The sequence below is a fragment of the Nelumbo nucifera genome, chromosome 1, assembly GCF_055504915.1.
Source record: "Nelumbo nucifera cultivar China Antique chromosome 1, China Antique-T2T, whole genome shotgun sequence".
NCBI lineage: Eukaryota > Viridiplantae > Streptophyta > Magnoliopsida > Proteales > Nelumbonaceae > Nelumbo > Nelumbo nucifera.
In genome coordinates this window covers 157,313,007-157,333,235 of record NC_142649.1, presented here as the reverse complement: position 1 = coordinate 157,333,235, position 20,229 = coordinate 157,313,007, and the positions used below count along the sequence as shown (strand labels likewise).

The window sequence follows — 20,229 nt, the reverse complement described above, 5'->3', positions numbered from 1 at the left end:
TTAAAATTGTTGAACATATTAATATTTAATATGGCATTTCTTTAGATTGCATGATTACAATTAAGATAATAAAAGTAATTATGTTTCACTTATAATCACAAGTTAGAGAGTGACTTAATGCCTTAAGATGCTAAGCACTTAGCGTTTAAACTTGGGTTTGAATCGTGTCACTTGCATTTTTAATATTGGAGTTGTGCGCATATCCATTTGTATCAATGCGTAATGGTTCGTATCGATCGGTACGATGCGATACACACCAATACGATATCGTATCGTGTCAATATGCATAACTGGCACGATACAATGCCAGAGGTAGAGATGGAGACGGAAATGGAAGTGAAGTCAGAGATGGAGACAGAAAACGGAGACGAAGATGGAGCAATGATCTACTTTCTTTGGGTTTTATTTTAAAAATTTGAGGAATAATGGAGGGCCAATTGGACATTTTGTTTTTTCCATTAGCACTTAACGACAATGTCAATTGTTAGAAATAGTAAGAACAATTTTAAGACAATACGTAAACAATAAGGGTAGAGTTAGTCAATTAGCTAAATCATAAGGGTAGTTTAAGAAATTTGCCCTAAATTTTATTAATTTAAAACCAACGTAAGTTCCACTAAAAATAAAAATTTATATAAATTCCATATGGAATTTAAATTTAATAAAAACTTAATATACTTAAATAAATTCAAATTGTACTAATTTTAAAAATTAATAAAAAATGTTAATTTTAAATATAGTTTAATTATTTTAAAATCAATTTAAATTCCATTTAAAAATAAGGAAAATTATAAAAACCTCTTTGGGTTTTCTAACAATCCTATGAAGATCCCCAGTGTTTTGATCTTAACAAAACCTCCCCTATTATATTGAAAAAAGATGCAAATGCCTTCCTTTCGTTAGCATTCCAAAAATAAAAATGTTGATGTAATATAATGCATTAATTTTATTCCACTTCAGCCTTTTTACCTTATTTTTTGAAAGTTATAGGAAAAAATAAATTAGTAAAGGATAAGGTTGAAACTTTAAATTATTTATAATAATGCATTAACAATAATAAGAATTCAATGCCTTTGTTATTGAAAAGCCAATGGAAATGTGGTATTTGCACTTTTTTCTCAAAACTATAGGATAGGCTTTTGTTAGGGTCAAAACAGAAGGGTGGTTTATAGAATTGTTTTAAGCGAATGCTTTTTTTATAATTTTACCTAGAAATAATACAATAATAATTAATAAAAAAAATCTTTTTTAAATTTATCTAGAGAATAAAAAATTGACCACTCTCATTAAAGTACAACTTAAATTATAATTGAATAAACTAGACAACCCCAAAAAATAACACTTGAATTAAATTTAGATGAACACTACTTAATTAGAAATGTCATATTACTCCATCTTCAATTTTACTTATAAATAAATCCCGTGCTCGACACGCGGCCTCGCATGCACGGTTGAATGTGTAACAGTGTAAGACAGTAAGAGGCAGTGGGGCGCGTTTAACGGGGAACCCGTCCGAACTAGAAACTAACAGGCCCTTCTCCTTTTCTTTTTCACACGATTCAAATTCATGGATCATCATCAATCTGGATCTGGGCTCGTCAGTGACAGTCGATTCCTCACGATTTTCATTTCATCGATCTGGGCCAGTCAGTCGTTCAAATGGGGCCCATTTAATCTCCTCATCAATTGGATCCCCATCATCGTAACATGACACGTGGACAATAACTTCGCTCCGACGCTCCCCAAAGCAAAACAAAATGCGATATTACGATTACATACAGACACAGCTTGTTCACTTGTCTTGTTCATTAAGTCCAATCATTGTAATTCCCAACGGTCATATTTTCAAAATCCCTATCCCTATCCCAAACCCTGATATCTTCTTGACCGTTTTGTCTTCCTCTTTTAGCTTTCTTGTTCGGCTTCTCTCTCTTTCTCTCTCACCATGAAGACCCTTTAACCGATCTTCCTCACTAGGGAATTTCAACGTCTCCGAAGTCAAGCAGAGATCTCTCTAATGGGGTGCTTTCTTGCTTGTTTTGGTACTAAAAAGGATCGAAAACGCCGCAGGCCGGCGAAGAGAGTTCTTCCTGGAGACCAAGTAATCTTTCTCTCTCTCTCTCTCTCTCAGCTCTGTAATTTTTCGGTTTTTATTATAACGTCTTTTGATTTTATTAGTTCATTAATCTTGTCGGTTAAGCAAAGTTATCTCGTGGGGTCTTGAATTTTGTTGCAGAGACATGGAATTTACGAACCCTTGCAACCGACTGTCTCTTTAATGCAGGACATTGCATCAAAACCCATTAGCTCTGTTTCAGAATTGGGGTCAGTCTGTTACCGATTTCAATTTAGTTTTTTTTTTGGATTTTTTTTTTAATTTTTCTGTAGTCATCTTACAGCATCTGTCTTTGTAGAGGTAAACCCGAGGAGCAATTGAGCTTGAGTACCAGAAAGAAAGTTACCTTTGATTTGAACGTGAAAACCTATGAGGAGGTTGTAACACATGAAACTGTAAATTATGCATCAGAGAGCGATGACAAGAAAGAAAATGGAAACAAAGAAGAAGAAGAAGAAGAAGAAGAAGAAGAAGAAGAAGGAGAAGAAACAGGGAAATCCAAGCAATCGTCGGTCTCAGAAGATGATTCAGTCACTTCCAGCTTGGGATCTTACCCTTCAAACCACAGATACCAGAATTGCAGGGACAGCGACGATGAAGCTGATGGAATAGAATCTGATGAAAGCGATCTGGATGACGACGACGACGACGAAGACTATAACGATGATGAGGAAGACGATGTCCGAGGAGTACCTGTAGAAGAATCTTCCGAGTCATTTTTCTCGTTGCCGATGGAATCTCGGAATCATACTTGCCCAACTCCACCATTCGAGAAGGAGGTTAACAGCCCTATGCCGACCTGTGGTTCACCTGGTCGGGAGCTCAAGACACTTCGGCCGACCCAAAACACTCGAGACAGGAGCCAGTATGTTAATTCCGTACTGAATCCAGTTGAAAATCTCACTCAGTGGAAAGCTGTTAAGGCAAGAACAGCGCCACCATTAAAGCAGCATCAGACGAAGGAGAATATTAATTTTGAAAAAGAACCAGAAATACCCTTCAGCTCAGAACCTACTTTCAAACCATTGCCTCTCAAACCAAACTCAAATTTCAATCATTCAAAGCCACCTAAACACGAAATCGCAGTTGATGCCAGCCTTTCTAACTGGTTGGGGTCATCCGGAACCACACCCATCACCAAAACCAGCAACGATGTTGTCCGCTCTGAGCAATCTGAGAAAAGCATTTCACAACGATCAAATTCACCAAGAAGTTATGAAGATCGACCAATTTTAGGTGCATTAACCATGGAGGAGCTCAAACAGTTGTCAGCATCGTCATCTCCAAGAAGGTCGCCAAGTCGTAGCCCAGAAGATATGCCCATTTTAGGCACTGTTGGGAGTTACTGGAATCATACAGGCCAGGCCATGGATTCCAGCTCAGGCTCTTCTTGTAAAGGAATACCAAATACAACCAGCAAATACAGAGAGGTATCTTTGAAGTGAGATACATGAATGTTTCAAGACTAGATAATGGCTGTAACTGATATGAAGTTTTTTGTACATTGCAGGATAAGAGAGTGAACTGGCACTCTACTCCATTTGAGACAAGGTTGGAGAGAGCTTTGAACACAGGTTCAGCTGAAGCGTATTCAAGTTATCCTCCTAAAGTGTTCTAGACAGGAAGTATGGGATGGTCATGGAGTGAGGTTTCTGTGTGTGAAGGATATTTCTGTGTATGGAGATAATGAGGGTTGGTGGGGAGTGTGTGAAGGATGTTGTTTATTCATAAAAAAAAGAAGGATGTTGTTTGTTTTCGGTACTGCAAAGGATTTATGATTTGGTTGTGTTATTATTTGTTATTGGTTTTAAGATATAATAGTAATAAAAGAAGAAATTCCTTTTGTCGTTTATTTTCATTCTCAATGATTTTTGTTATTGGTTTGTTCTTTCTGCTGCAAAGGAAATATGATCTGTCCCCTGCATATTGGGTGAAGCTCTGTGTTATTATTTGTTATTGGTTTTAAGATATAATAGTAATAAAAGAAGAAATTCCTTTTGTCGTTTATTTTCATTCTCAATGATTTTTGTTATTGGTTTGTTCTTTCTGCTGCAAAGGAAATATGATCTGTCCCCTGCATATTGGGTGAAGCTCTGTTTATTGGTGGTTTTGAAGCAGGGCAACCGTTGGACTTGATTTCAAAAGAACGCGCATATCAATCATCATCATTGTTTTGAGCCAGGGATGAATTCTGAGCAAAAGATGTTGAGGAAAAGTAGGAAACATAAGGTGGTTTTTCCAATGTGTACAATTTTGTTTTTCAAATCAAAAACTGAAAAACAACTGGTATATCGGCAAAATCAATAGAAATATAAGGTGGTGGGTGTTATATAACTCGATCTGTTCAGGCTTCCTAGTAGTGCGAGTACACTCACTGAATCATAAGCCCCTTTTGACCTTTTCACCATTTTTGATTTGCTGAATTTCACATTTTTCTAATTAGAGCAGAGAATTCAAAGAAAAGAAGAATTGTTCATGGGAACCTGGGTAGAATGGGGTTGATAGAATTGTTCATGGGAATCACTCAGAATGCTTACTGTTAGAATACTAAAATGTTCAGAGTAAATACTCAAAGCTACATATGTTAACACAATGATTGCAAAGGCGAAGAATAAACTAGTCATTAGAAGACTGTACCCTTTGAATTTTAGGTCAAAGCGTGCCAAATATCAAACTGTTCAAATGCTGGAAACAAATGCTGCTCAGGAGCCCTATGGCACTAGTCTCTGGAAAGGAACCGTGCAGAAGAGAGAGGGCTTCTTCAACCAGGTCAGTTTTAAACTTAGAAATAGGGAAGAATTACTGTTCTGGAAGGATAATTGGTGTGGTTCTTCTTCTTCTCTCAGTTGAGCTTTTCCAAGCATCTATTCTCTGGCAGCTGGTAAATCTGGCCAAGGTCAGTGACTGCTATGAATCCCTGGTGGCATGCAAGTCTGGAACCAGATTGGAATATTGAGTCTTTGTCAAACATGCTGCAACTGTTAGATGATTGGAATAAAATAGTCATTAGAAGACTGGTATACCCTTTGAATTTTAGGTCAAAGCGTGCCAAATATCAAACTGTTCAAATGCTGCTCAGGAGCCCTATGACACTAGTCTCTGGAAAGGAACCGTGTAGAAGAGAGAAGGCTTCTTCAACCAGGTCAGTTTTAAACTTAGAAATAGGGAAGAATTACTGTAATGGAAGGATAATTGGTGTGGTTCTTCTTCTTCTCTCAGTTGAGCTTTTCCAAGATTCTCTGGCAGCTGGTAAATCTGGCCAAGGTCAATGACTGCTATGAATCCCTGGTGGCATGCAAGTCTGGAACCAGATTGGAATATTGAGTCTTTGTCAAACATGCTGCAACTGTTAGATGATTGGCATATGTGGCTGGTTAGGGGAGAAATCTGTAAGATGTTCACAAGCCTGTCTGCTAATCCAGATTCATAAGTAGGTGCCTTCGTTTTGGATTGGTAATCTTTTTCTTGTGGCTGGCGCTAAAAGGAAGGTTACAAACCATTGATGTCCTGCAGTCCAGACTCCAGAGGCGTGGTTATTGTTAACTATTGCTGTCTTTTGTGGTGCGGCGGAGGAAAAAAAATTGGTCCCACATCATTACTCTGTTTGGTGTAGTTTGGGTGGAGCGGCCAGACGTTGAAACCCGGGATCTGTCAGAGTGAGGCAAAGTTGTGTGGAACATGATGCCTGACTACCTGTGTATGCTGGTCTGTTTGGAAAGATAGAAATGGTAGAACCTTTCAAAATCAAGCCTTACCAATCGAGAAGTTATGCGGTAAGGAGGAAAGGCTGTTGGTGAAATGGGCTAGCATGGGCCTCAAGTGGTCAAACGATGACTTTGTTTTGTTTTGTAACTCTGCTGTTTTAGTTTCTGGTTGCGGTGTTTGAAGCCTTTGTAGAAGGGAACCTCTCCCTTGCTCATCTTTTCTTTGTTAATGAAAATTTGCTTCTCCTTTCAAAAAAAAAAAAGAAATTTTACTGTTCAAACTAGACGCCCATTGGCAGTCCTTGAGATTATTGCATCACTATATATTCGTTTAGGCTCAGTTTGGAAGGAGTACACATACAAATATGTGGAGCGCAAAGGTTTGCATTTTGTATGTATAATTTGTACTGTACATATTTGTATTTGTACTCTTTCCAAACTGAGCATTAGTGGTCAAATTCATAAAGACCAAGACAATTTAAAACCTGCTGAGAAATAAGGATTGACTGGATGAAAGTGAAATTACAGAAAATTGTTCAACATTCTAGAAATACACCTGTACAAATATGTATTGCATGATACAATGGAGCACTACTTCATTACAGAGGACTTCTTGGTGATTCCAAAAGAACCAGAGGAGAAAGAAAAGTTGTGCAAGGAGCCATCCATCAATTGGTGTAATGATAAATCTCCTGCTGACAAGCTTGTGAATGTGGGTTTAGACTTTAGAGTCTAAAGGCGGTCTCTTTGTGCAAAAAATTGCCAAGCTTAGGTCCATACAAATCCACCTCTCCCAAGGCCATAGACGAGTGAATAGAATAGAAGCTGCTGCATCATTAAACATGGTATTTTGCTGGAATGTGAAGACTACATGTATTTAAATCATCTAATGTATTGTACATCATAGGTTTACACCTTGTCATAGGCTCGTAGCTGCTTCCATTTCAAGGTCAAATTATACATACGGAATCTGCTGATATGCTTGACCACATAAGCACCAATTTCACAATAGAAACAACCTTCTCTCTGGTGCAATAAATAAAGATAATGCTTGAAAAGGAGAATGAAAGGCTTATGATCCCTTGATGTAGGTGAGCCATAAACAATGAACATGCAACATCATGGTGGTGATTCTATTATTCCAATAAATCACTTATTGGATGTGATTTACATTATCTTACACATACAAGAATCTGAGTCTTCATCATCTGAGTCACTTGTATCACTGAAATTAAAAATACAAGACATGAATGGGATTAGGATAAAATAAAAATGAGGTGCAAAGAAATAACTCCATCAGGATAATTTTCCTATTTTGAAATTTGTGGCAGCAAAACCAACAAAGGTTGGGCTCCAGATAATTTTAAGCAAAGTAAGATCATAAAGATTAAATAACTCAAGGCAGAACCATAGTCATGCATTTTGATGATTAAAATTAATCCATATAGACCTAAGTTCCAGTTCTATGAAGGCCACGATCTGGCTCAGACTCTTGTTCCACCAAACAAGACATGCATGTATTTCCAGCTTTTCTGCATTGAACCAAGAAAACAAGAAATTAACTGTGTCTAATAAGGATTTATCAAATGTTGGAACCTTAAATAACATAGTGTAAGACAAAAATTTTAGGAAGGACAAAAGAATACTTTTATAGAACTTGATCCACCACAAGAAATAGAGATACACCTTTACCATGTTGTTTATTGGGGAAATTGCTAAATAGAGATCAACAACAATGAGATTTACCATGAACTGCGATCTTTCTTCCATAGTTAAATTTGAGTGGATGATTCTTTAGGAAAACAAATAAACCAGAACAAAAATCAAACTTGATAGGAACAAGAATTTGGATATAGGTTGGCAGGAAGAACATGATCTCATTGGTAACTAATTACGCTTGCTCTGCCAGGTTTCATGGACACCCTAAACGGGTTATGTGATATATCCATAGGCCAACATTTATATTGGCAAATAGGAGGCTTCCAAGTCTATGCCCAAGTATACTTCTTTGTCATTATTGCTGTCTTGTTAGGCTCAGCCACTATAGCTGTGAGCAATCCACAAATGATTCTGACCACTGGTCAGAATTTCTTTGAATCCCAAATTGCATCTAGGGATCCTTTACCCATGCTGAAAAATTTCCTTGCCAAGCTACAAGAAACAGATACGCAGAAGTCCATAGGAAAATCACTGCTAATTGCCCAAAGTGAGAAGCAAAATGGATCACCTAGGATCTCTTATCTTGATGATTCTTCTGTTTCAATCAGGTGGAGGAATGACCCAAGAAGACATAGGGCCACATTGCCACATGTTTGGTCCCAGCCCATATTAACTATATAGCCACCTAGAATTGGACTTTTCTCCAAGTAAGACAAGTTATTACAATTTAAATATTTTTAGTTTAAACAATGCCAAGAAGAAAGAACTGGTTTTCCATGTGGTAGGCATTGTTGGGCTGAAACTCATGCCAATACATCAACATAGAGCATAAGAACATCAAATCTTATAAGATATGAAGTCTCAGATATTGTTTCACCAAATAGTCAGAGAGGACCTAAAACAATCTGTGGCTGATCTTGCCAACAACAACAAGAACTCAAGAAGCTCCAAACTCTTTTCAGGTTTCTAGAAAACATGCCTAATCCATTGAGAATAATTGGGAAAACCCTACAAATTGTTCAATTCCCAGCAACAATGCAATGAAAGTGCTAGGAAGGTTAATTCATTTGTAGAGGAAATGGAAGAAGGAAATTCCATCTAAGGGAGAGAGGTTTTGCAGAAGCCAAAGTTTCCAACGTTTTTTTTACTGGTTTTTCCCTTTGAGCATCTAGAGAAAGCTTTACAAGTTGAGGAAAAAGAAGTGTATATGCAACAACAACAGAAGAACTACATAGTACAGAGGCAGCAGCAGCAGAAGCAGAAATGGGGATATGAAACTGGACAATTTGCATAGCCATGGATGCTCATCATGATGATAGCTCTCTGGTAGGTTTCGAGTTATAAAATTATTGCCAGTGTTTTAAAAGGCGTGGGAGGCATACGCCTGGAGGCGCGCCTCCAGGTGCCAGAGGGCGAAAGCTGTCATTAACCCCACTAACCCACTAATTAGGTCTAGCATAAAGCACCTTGCCGTATGGCGAGAGCTGCATTGGAATATACAAAAAATGACACAACTGAGGTTACTTCAATATGGAGATTGAAGTATTGGTCATATAATGCCTAATAGGAAAAGTCAAAGTTAAACCTCCATGGACGAATGTAATTGATGATGCTGAAAACTTAATCTTTTAATTCAATGGGGGGGGGGGGGGGGTGAAATTCAACAACATAAATAGGGAAACCAAGCTGCTGACTATATTGCCAACCTTGGCCATAGTATGGATTTCAAAAGTTGGGATAGTCAAGTCAATGAGGGTACAACTAGAAGTCTAGAATCCTCTTTAAGAATATGCAAGACGGCACTACACCATGCCTTGTTTAGTGCATTTTCCTTATTTCGACCAAAAAAAAAAAAGAAAAAGAAAAATACTGCAATAACCTTGGTAATCAAATTATGTCATAGATTCATAGTAGCAGCAGCAAGGACGACAGGATGAGATTTTAAAAACCAACCATCATCACGTTTCATTCTCCAAAAGCTTGATGCTCCCAAGACTTGATCCAACATTCCAACTAACCTTTCAATATAACAAGTTTTCAAATTTTAAGCATTTAAGATGCATCGTTGTTTATTACTGTCATGAAATTCCATACAGCCAAAGCCAAATCTACTTGACCAAGCTCTCTTAAACAAAATTCAAGTGTGGGTGTATAATCAGTTAATCACAAGATCTCATGAACAGTGGAAATATGATAAAATTTCGAAATTCGAAGTAAAGGCATACAAATAAAATAAATTGGTTATAGCTAAAAGTCAAAAAACCTGAAACAGAAACATCATAATTACTTTTTGCTATCCAAGAAATGGAGTCAAAATAATGTACCATGAAAATGATTACCTTGGTTCGAATTCCAAAACTTCCACGAGCTTGTTACCATTTTTATCATTCCATTGGACCTTCCGCCCTGTCTTCTTCTTGGGCTTTTTCGACATTGCACCTCTTCGACACGGTAGCAAAAGGGTAGACTCATTGTCCTCTTTCCTATCAGCACTACCTACTACGTTCTGGGACCCTACCGTCCTCGAGGGCTTATTTTTGCAGAAATTAGGGTTCGCAATTTCCATATCAATATTTCACCGCAGAATCCAAGAGTGGCAGCTGAATTGAAGCATCACCTCGAGCAAAAAGAGAATAGGCGCCAAGGGATCAATGGAAACCTTATCACCCTTCGGTAATCCATCAAAAAATCCATCCCACCCAATAAAAGAAAACCCAGAATTCAGGAACCCTTGCTCTCAAATCTTCCATGGTTCGTTCAATTCACGACAAATTTCCAAAATCCTTCAACGGCACCAATGCGTAATTCAAACAGGATTGCGGATTGAATCGAATTGAGGTTGCCAACCAACTTGGAACTTATCCCCACCTATCTCAACAGACACCTCGACGATCGATACGGGGAGAAACAGTTTGGGGATTGAATCAGAACACGCCTGACACCGAAACAAATGATTCCAAAAAAAGGCAAGCATTTAAAAGAGAGTTTCCGACCGACTCACAACAGAAGGATACATATAAAGACGGTTTTGTTGAAATCAACGGAAGCGTCAACCTCGAAACGTAGATAAAACAAATAAAATATTGAAAAGTGGATGCTCTCAACTTCTTTAACCCAGGACAGGAGACAAGAAAGAAGAAACGGAATCGAAACCAGACAACTAGCGCGGCTGACGCTACTTATAATTGATCGATTGTTGATTGATGGAGGCGTGGGAGCTTGAATTAATTATTTAATAAAGAATAAAATAAAAAAAAATGAGTGCTTGCTAAAGTACGCGTTGACAGACATTTCGATCTGATGGTTTCGATTCAACGGCACGTCTTGTATGTGCTTAAAATAGTGGGTCCCATGGGAATTTGATAGTCCAGATCTTACGGCTAAGATTACCAAAGTTAATTACGTTGATATTTTCTGCTACAAAAATACAAATATGAAAATAGCTCGACGGGAGCACCGACAGCCGAGCTGGACACGAATACGATGGCTTGACCCGTCACTCCGGTCTACCCCTGTGATGAGTTGACGCAACGCAAATCAAAGCTGAAAGCCTAAAACGGGGCGGGCTCTCGGAGATTGGATTTCAAGTTCTCCAAAGTGGAGCCCAATCCTCCATCCATCTGTGATTGTTTGGATCTTAATGGGCTTAAAGGGGTCCTGTGAGCTTGTAGGTTATTCATGGCCATTGTTGTAAATGGGTCACATAATCACATTTAGAACAAATACACAGTTCCAACAGCATTAGTGTACTGCCCATGCCCCATTATGTGTCCAAAATCCAAATCAAGCTAGCCCCAGTTTGGGTGCTTATTGTTAAAATAAGTGTTTATTCAACTTCCTAGTATTTAGGGGAAAAAGTGCTTATTTTACATGGGGTAGTAATGTAGTATAGCTATTTTAGAAATTAGGACGACCAATCCAGACGGAGCAGAACGCACTAAGCACAACCAAGGGGTTAGCTCCACTACAACCAGCCAAAGAACTTAATAACAGAGCCAATCTGTTAGTTGATCCAATTTTGTAATTCATGTTTATACCCATTGCAACAGAATACATTTGTTAAGTGCATGAATCAAGAGGGCTATCCTTTATGGCTTTATGCAGAAATATGAAATTTAGAAGCAGAATCCATTTTCCAACGATTATTTGAAAAAAAAAATGTTGTTGCTTTCACTCACTCAGTTTGAGTGGCGCACACTTCTCACCTTGGTTGGTTTAGAGCCCGTTTGAGAGGGCTTCAGCGTTCAGCGTTGATTGAGCCGCTTTGGAAAAGCTACTAACAATAGCTTCACGGTCATGGACTCATGGGTTTTTCAATTTTCATCAAACACGGGGTTGACCAAACCAAACCCAGTTATAGTTCATTGCACTCAATCCGTTTCTGTTGCACTGAAGTTTAAGCTAGAAGGAGCTTAACATTGTTCTTATTGCCAAGCAGACTCCGCAAATGCTCTGATGTTCTAATGAGTACTATTAAATGCTTGGGTAATTGACATAAAAACCGAGTAATGAGTTAGTATATTGGAGGGTGCTGCACTGCTGTTGAACTCTTTCTAGTGGTTGGTAACTTGGTACTGGATTCTCCATCAAGTAAAACCAATCATCACCATTCACCAATCTATTTGTCAATCCACTCATGCACATTGAGGAGCCACAAAGCTAGATGTCAAATGCATAGCAAAGTTGGTGCAATTTCGCCTGCAGAAGAATGCAGTTTGAGGCTTCTCATTCACTTTCCATAAGAGATGTTTGTGCTAGGTGTTCACCAAGTCACCATGCCTTTCAGCTCCATCATTGGGAAAATAGCTGTTCAAATTCCTCTCAACGTTGTCAGTTTCCAAAACAATTCTTGTTTTACTCGTGAATACCATTTACCCATCAAATACAGAGAAACTTATGTTCTTGATAGTATTCATGCTTACCCATCATGGTTATTTGAGTCCACACAAACTGCAATACAAAAAATGGTCTCACTTTTCTTGTTGCAGAGAACCCACTTACTGCAAATGCTCACAAGTCACCTATTTTATCCACTATGCTCCAAATAGTTGGCAAACCTAAAGAGAGATCAGCTAATCTTTATATCATGCATGAAAAGGATCTTTCTTTAGCAACCTACAGAATAAGGTAGAACATGGTATTTTTCTCTTAAAGTGGCATGAGATGCAGGACTAGGACACCATGAGTGTTGCATCTAGGGATCCTTTACCAATGCTGAAAAATTTCCTTGCCAAGCTACAAGAAACAGATACGCAGAAGTCCATAGGAAAATTACTGCTAATTGCCCAAAGTGAGAAGCAAAATGGATCACCTAGGATCTCTTATCTTGATGATTCTTCTGTTTCAATTAGGTGAGGGAATGACCCAGGAAGACATAGGGCCACATTGCCACATGTTTGGTCCCAGCCCATATTAACTATATAGCCACCTAGAATTGGACTTTTCTCCAAGTAAGACAAGTTATTACAATTTAAATATTTTTAGTTTAAACAATGCCAAGAAGAAAGAACTGGTTTTCCATGTGGTAGGCATTGTTGGGCTGAAACTCATGCCAATACATCAACATAGAGCATAAGAGCATCAAATCTTATAAGATAAGGAGATATCAAATCTTATAAGATATGAAGTCTCAGATATTGCTTCACCAAATAGTCAGAGAGGACCTAAAACAATCTGTGGCTGATCTTGCCAACAACAACAAGAACTCAAGAAGCTCCAAACTCTTTTTAGGTTTCTAGAAAACATGCCTAATCCATTGAGAATAATTGGGAAAACCCTACAAATTGTTCAATTCCCAGCAACAATGCAATGAAAGTGCTAGGAAGGTTAATTCATTTGTAGAGGAAATGGAAGAAGGAAATTCCATCTAAGGGAGAGAGGTTTTGCAGAAGCCAAAGTTTCCAACGTTTTTTTTACTGGTTTTTCCCTTTGAGCATCTAGAGAAAGCTTTACAAGTTGAGGAAAAAGAAGTGTATATGCTAAAACAGGTCTTAGGACTCAACTTTAACAAAATATGGTCCTTGATAGAGCGTGACCAAAACAAAAAAAAAATCCATGCAGCCAGCACAAATAATGAGATAAGTCCTTTTGAATTGAGTGATATAGTTAGAGCCCAGAAAACCTAAACAAACATTATCATGCTTCAATAGCATATATATGCATGTAGATACTGATGAAGAAAGGGCATGTAACTGTAATCTACACTTTATTCAATCAAGTTGCATTAACATGTCAGACATGATGACCTCACTCTTCTATCCAGTCAAAACTTTATTTGTGACTTTATCTTTTGTCCTTAGGTATTGCTTGCATGTCTTTGATATGATCATTATGTTTGTTATCTCATCCAGATAATCCTTTGTTTATTATAAACTTGCTTGAAATAAATCATTAGAGATAATATCTCATAATATATGCCATAAACTGCAAAGATGTGATCAATATAGCTCATGCTTCATGTACAATGTCATTCTGTATTGTAACAAGTGAGGATCCTATCTATTGAATTTGAGTAATGGGTAATCTTTACATGGAAATATTGGTTTATGGGAAAGAACAAATCCTACAGGATTCTCTAGTATTTTGGAAACATGGACAAATGCAAGCATGCCTTGACATAATGTCTTAGTAAATCCCACTTGTGTTGAAAAACATAGGTACTCTTGACTTGGATCAGAACTCCCAAAAACTTAAGTATCAAAATATCATAGAATGTCCTCTGGATCAACAATTGAATGGGTGAGGTCTTAATCTCCAGTATGTTCTGTGAGATGCAGGAGAATCATATCCTATTAGTGGTGTATCATAGCACTGAAGGATGTGCCAAGGTAGGCAAGGTCAAAATCTCGCAGAAAAGGTTAAAATCTCCACCAGAACTGGGATAAGGGTCCATGACAGGGTTAGAATCTGCAAGATCTAATCTAGCAATATAACTATGCTCTATAACGAATCACTGCATGAACTGCCCTTAAGAAGTCATTTTGATGGCTTTCAGAACTAGTGGAACTATTGTGCAGATAGATGTTAAGATCATATTCAGGGCTAGAACTACTGGTACACAAATATAACAATGAGAACAACTAAAGGTTCTCAAGTCTCAAGAAAAAGGCTGCACTTTGTAGTAACTGACAATTACAACATGTTGGAGACATTTGGTACCAATGTGTGACTTCATCATTGAATGTAGTACTGTCATTATAGTAGTTGATGTACCATAAATCAATCCTAAAAAAATTCATGGTAGCATGACCATCATCCTTCAACAACTTTTAATCAAGAGATTTTTTTTTTTGAGAGAAATAACAAGATGTAATATTAATAAAGAGATTATACAAGCAAAAAGACTAACGAGCCCACAAAAATTTCAGGGCATTACATCATTGCTATACAAATCTTGCCTATAAACACTTGTCTGCTATGGTATTGAGTTCTCTGGGAATCAATCAAACGTTAAATGTAGCTAACAGAAGCTTACAAATTAAAAGTTAAATACAACTAACAGAAGCTTACAAATATTGACAAGGGGAAGTAAGAAAACAAAACTTATATTATTATCAAGTAACGGGAAGAAGTTAACACTATCACTGCCCACCTGTAGAGAACAAGTGAACTTTGATAACTCAAACTGATAGTTTCTATTCAATATCCACCTTTTTATATCACAATACAAGAAAACAAAGACAAACAATTCTCACTCGACCTCAAACTCTGGAAGTGGGCGCCTGAGCATGCTCTCTGAATCAATATCTGCCAATGACGGAGCAGCGCCTTCCCCACATCTCAAGTTTCTATTGCAAGATAGGACACCAAACAACGTGAAACTCATGACCAAGACTAAGACTGCATGCCAGGCAAACAAGAGATCCATCAGAGCCACCCCCCTCAAGCTATCCTCTTCGAGATCACACTGTTCGTTGATCTTGTCAAGAGACCGAGACAACGAAATCTTATGGCATCCCTTCAAGGAAAATGTATCCGTGTATAAAGACAGCCCAGCTTGCAACACCCATGTCCCTTTGAAAATAAGACCCGAGGATAGCACCACCTCTGCGAAGAAGGCCGTTGGTCTGAACGATAGATAAAAGCAAGCAGCAGCACAGACAAGCGTCAACCCAGCTAACAATTCATAAACATGGCTCCCGAGACCTGTAAATCCCTTACCCACGAAGGAATACTCAATAAGAAACGCAATTCCGGCGAAAATGAATAACATACCCTCATTTATGAGAAAAGGGTCGAAATTTTCTCGCAGAATTACCAAAATTATGAAGACCCAGAAGATCAGAGTCACTGCTGCTTGATTGAAGAAAGTGAATCGGTACGTGGGGTGACCGGAAAAAGTCAAGAACAAGAAAATCCAGGAAAATGAGGCAATGGGTAGGGCAATGAGGAGGAAGTACAAATCGATGTTTTTCCATCTAGGTTCCGATGAATACCATGTTTTGGACCTGTAGAGAGATGGGTTTCTGAGATAGAGAGAGAAGGAACATAGGAGGCGACGAATTCCTATCGGGAAGAGAAAGATAAACGCAGAGAAATGTGTTGCTAACGAACTCATTAGTTTTGTCTTCCTTCTCTTCTGTTATGGAAGAGAAAGCAAATGTGCATCACATCACCCGATTCTAAGGTAACGGAGGACGAAATCTATAACAGCAAATAACAGTAATTGGAACGTTACCTTTAGAATCTGAACGGAGAATTCTTGCAGTTGCAGAGCTGTTCGATGGTTTTTTTGGTCGGGAATGACAGAGGTTGAAGAGGACTGCCGATATATTAAAAGCAATAATACTGTGGTAAAGCAGCGTTAAGATTGTTGGACTCTGGTGCCGCTACCAATCATCTGAGCCCCTTCAATCAACACCAAAAGCTCCGTGATGAATGGACAGGGCAACTGGTGTTGACCGTATTGGTTAGCAGGGATCAATCATGGATCAAAATGGTTTATGGCCCTTCTAAGAGGTGGCCCACAATCTATGCATGAGGTCAATGGCTGGCTATCCTGTACATGTTTCTTACATGCATTTATGCATTTTGGGTTGACAATTTCCGATGGAAGAATAGACTGTAGAAGTATTGTTGGGAATCCATGTTGCTTAAGATGGTCGAAGCTTAGAAGGATTAAATAAATGGAAAATGCAGGGGTACCTTTGGTATTAAAACTAGTGTGATTTATTTGGGATATATGAGAATTTGAGACAAAGGAGAGGTGGAAAATCAAATGGGAAGGTACCATTCATGGCATTGCTCCTTGTTAGAGATGTCCAGGTATTGTAACAAGAAAAGATTGGTGATGGGCTTCGTGCTGTCTGAACCTGAAGGATTGCAACTTGAGGAGCTTCATGAACTTCTCCAACCCAGAGGGTAAAACTCTGAGATCATTATTCTTTTACGATAGGTTGAGGGGAATTGAAGTCGAAGGGAAACTGTTAATAGTTAATGCCATCACTACTCAAATGACACAAATGCAAAAGGAACAACAAAAACTCTCTTTTGGTACTTTTAGAGGCCACCGACCGTGCAATCAATTGCAAATTGACTGTTCTGTTCACTGCTTACCTCCTCTGTTCTGCGCTCTCTCGTCCCACTAGATTACTTCTAAGTTCTAACTTCCTTTTCCTACTGAGATTGTAGACCTATAAATTTCAACCTATTTAATTGCTTGGGTTTTGGTCCTATAGGGCTATAACAAAGGTGATCAAGGGATCAATATCCCTCTCTACTCAGAAAGGATACTTGATCGGCCTAGAAGAAGAATGCTTGGGGAAGAAGAGTATAGTGGAGAAGCTCCCCAGCTGTAGCTCTTGCTTTTGCAAATTCCTTCTGCTCCTCATCTGCCGGGAACTTCCCTACTGCCAGGCTCTTTGCCAATTCCACATATAAAATCTCCATTCTTGTCCAAATGAATGAATTTGGATATTCATTGATCTACATAAGTTGGTATGATTTTTTTGTTAAATTGCAAATGTACTTTGGAGTAATGTCACTTTTAAGGCCTAAACTTTCAAATGTGCCACTTTTAGTGTACCTGCAGAAATGAAGCTTCGGTGTATCGGAAAGGTAATTGTAAGAGACTACCGAGAAATGCTTTGGAAACGTATAGATATGGACAAAAAATCAAGATACGCATGGATATGCTAAAAAATTCAAAACAAAATCTTTAAAAAATATGAACAACAATAAAAATGAGTTTTATGTAATTATAATTAATTTATTTAAATATAAAAACTATTCTTTAATGATTTATATAAAGTATCGGGATATAATTTGTAACCATTGAAAAATAATAGAAGAACTAAAATATATGTGTGTATATATACTAATATTTTTTGAATCCATTCATTAGTTAATATTTATTATATATTAATGAATAAATATAATTTGTATTTATTTTATTATTATATAAATAGTAATAATCAAATTTTAGCATTTGTTGGGAAACATCCACCCAAGGCAAAAAAGATTACTTTAAGCATAAAAAATATGTTGTTATGATAAGCAATTAAGGTTGGCATAGTGGTTAATTAATTATTGTTGTAAGCAAATAACTTTTAACAAGTTATTTGACTTAAGTAACATTTAATGACGTATTAAATGCTGTAATTAAAGGTAACTCAAATGAACATTTAATTAAATAATATAGACCTCAGTGAACTTGGTCACCATTGGTTTGCATATGAAGTCCATAGGTAGAAGAAAGTGAATAATGAAAAAAGAGAATCAATACATGGGCATTTTTATAATTTTATCCATCATTGTAATGTTAATTTAATGGAGCTGGACTCAAAATTATATTTCTAGAAATTCAGATACTAAAATGACACATTTGAATGTTTAGACCCTAAAGTGAGTACCTCTATTTTTTTAGTCATCAAGGTTGAAAGATAGTTATATTGAGAAAATCTATGATGCCGGAAAGACATTGTATGAGAAGAGTTTTGATCAATCAAAAATTCAAAACCCACCCATGAATTTTGATAAATAACACCTGATTGGCTACCAAGTTTATGATTTGAGTTTAGTGGTCAGAAGTTTTTCAGATATATCATATGTATCTTTTCCATATCATAATGGAACCCAGTTATATTATATTCAGAAAAGTATGTACACTGTTCCCTCCTTAGAGACTTATAAGCTAGTATATATGCTAGTTCATTTTGCTGTCCATTTATATAAGTTATATTACACATGTCAAAATAATGAAGTCTAAGATTTCCTCCCTTATAACGCCATGTATGATGTGTCTCTTGATTGGGGTTGGGGATGAATCAAGAGATAGATTATGTACATTGTATCACCAAACATCGTTAGTTTCTTCATGTGTGACTTTATAGCTGTCTTGATACCACTAGTAGAGCTTGCTACTCAGCTTCAATAGGAGGCTGGGCTAGGAATCTGCATCCAATTGCTTATTTCATGGTTCCAGAAATATGAGGTTATTGTATTGGAAATGTATGTTAGAAAAAGGGAAAATCTATGATATCAAAACTACATGGTACTAAAAAGGATGCGACCTATCTGATTGGCTATCACTTTTTTGATGTCAGTTGATAGTTATAAGTTTTTTCTGGTATCATAGTCTAATCCATCAAAAAATCTTTTATTTATCGCTGTCATCATCATCAAAACTTTATTTCAACCATATTGGATAGATTATATGAATCCATTTTTCACCATTCCATTTTGTTTAATGCTATATCTATTATTAAATTGTGGGCACTTAAATCATTTCTTGCTACCTTAACCCAACAGATCACTTGTGTGTTAGTCAATTTACCAAAATGCATTATAACATATTATAGAAAGGGTTAGATAAGAGTTGATAGGCGTAGCCTCACTTGCAAAGAGATCAAAACAGGCAGAGCCCAGTAATATGAAAGAAAGAAAATAGAATAATGGATCTGACACAATATTAAACAGATTAAAACGATTGGATCATTACGGGATCAACGTATGTTTCTTTCATAGAGTCCAGCAACCATAAAGTAAGGGTGTCAATGGACCGCCCGTCCAATCCAAAATCAATTTGGACGAACCAACAAGACATATTGGATTATACCAATTTGGCCCAAAATATTTATTAGATAAGATTGGACCTGGTCCGTTCATAATAAATTTATATTGGATTGGGTTGGATTAAGCCAATATCTGATCCATTGATATAAGATAAGAATATATGTGTCAATGGATCGGATTTGGGTTGAAACCAATCTAAACCAAAATGAATTTGAACAGATTGGACGGTCCAGACATTGAATTGGACTGATTCAAATTGATCCAAAATATTCATTAGATTGAATTGGACCTGATCCATTTATAATGGACTCACATTGGACTGGATTTGACACCCCTACCAGAAAGGAATGGGCTTAAGCCCGGTTCCATTTCTCTTGGGTCAATGCCTTTTGGGTACTATATAGAAACAGTGTGATTAAGAACCTATTAACCAATCCAGGAACCTAGGTTTTGTAAAAGAGGTTTTTCTTTCTTTTGTGTGTGTTTTTAATTCTTTGCAAGACAAATGCTATGCAACCCTTCCTCATTTTTCTCCTAGAAGAAAGGGGTTTCTATATTTCATCTAGAGATATATGTAGACTATTCTCTCCCTCTTTTCTATGAGGTCTTGAATGTACAAGTGATTAACAGAATTGTCAACGTTATAATTATAATTATTATCTCTGATATCTACTTAAGTATAATTTAATATAAAATAAATATACTTTAATTAATAATTTGGTTGACTTTGACCCCAAG

At 37.2% G+C, this 20,229-nt stretch overlaps 1 protein-coding gene and 1 long non-coding RNA gene across 2 annotated transcripts; one reads left to right on the top strand and one right to left on the bottom strand.

Moving 5' to 3' along the window:
* The first annotated feature begins 1,900 nt into the window (after positions 1-1,900).
* On the top strand, positions 1,901-3,968 carry LOC104602802 (eisosome protein). The gene is made up of 4 exons (XM_010266621.3): positions 1,901-2,101; positions 2,237-2,325; positions 2,415-3,546; positions 3,627-3,968. Exons 1-4 carry the CDS (start codon positions 2,018-2,020, stop codon positions 3,732-3,734), a joined length of 1,413 nt encoding a protein of 470 aa, XP_010264923.1. The 5' UTR covers positions 1,901-2,017; the 3' UTR covers positions 3,735-3,968.
* A 2,339-nt stretch (positions 3,969-6,307) lies between these two features.
* Positions 6,308-17,346, bottom strand: LOC148804037 (uncharacterized). Its single transcript, XR_016080478.1, has 2 exons — positions 9,819-17,346; positions 6,308-7,045 (listed from the first exon to the last, which is right to left on the bottom strand). It is a non-coding gene; the product is annotated as an uncharacterized LOC148804037 (long non-coding RNA).
* Positions 17,347-20,229: the final 2,883 nt, after the last annotated feature.

What these genes read in the sequence shown, in the direction of transcription:
- LOC104602802 (XM_010266621.3), top strand. Translation starts at nt 2,018, where the DNA reads ATGGGGTGCTTTCTTGCTTGTTTTGGTACTAAAAAGGATCGAAAACGC. An exon ending in AGCTCTGTTTCAGAATTGGG is followed by an intron (nt 2,326 to 2,414) that starts GTCAGTCTGTTA and finishes CTGTCTTTGTAG; the next exon opens with AGGTAAACCCGAGGAGCAAT. An exon ending in CAACCAGCAAATACAGAGAG is followed by an intron (nt 3,547 to 3,626) that starts GTATCTTTGAAG and finishes TGTACATTGCAG; the next exon opens with GATAAGAGAGTGAACTGGCA.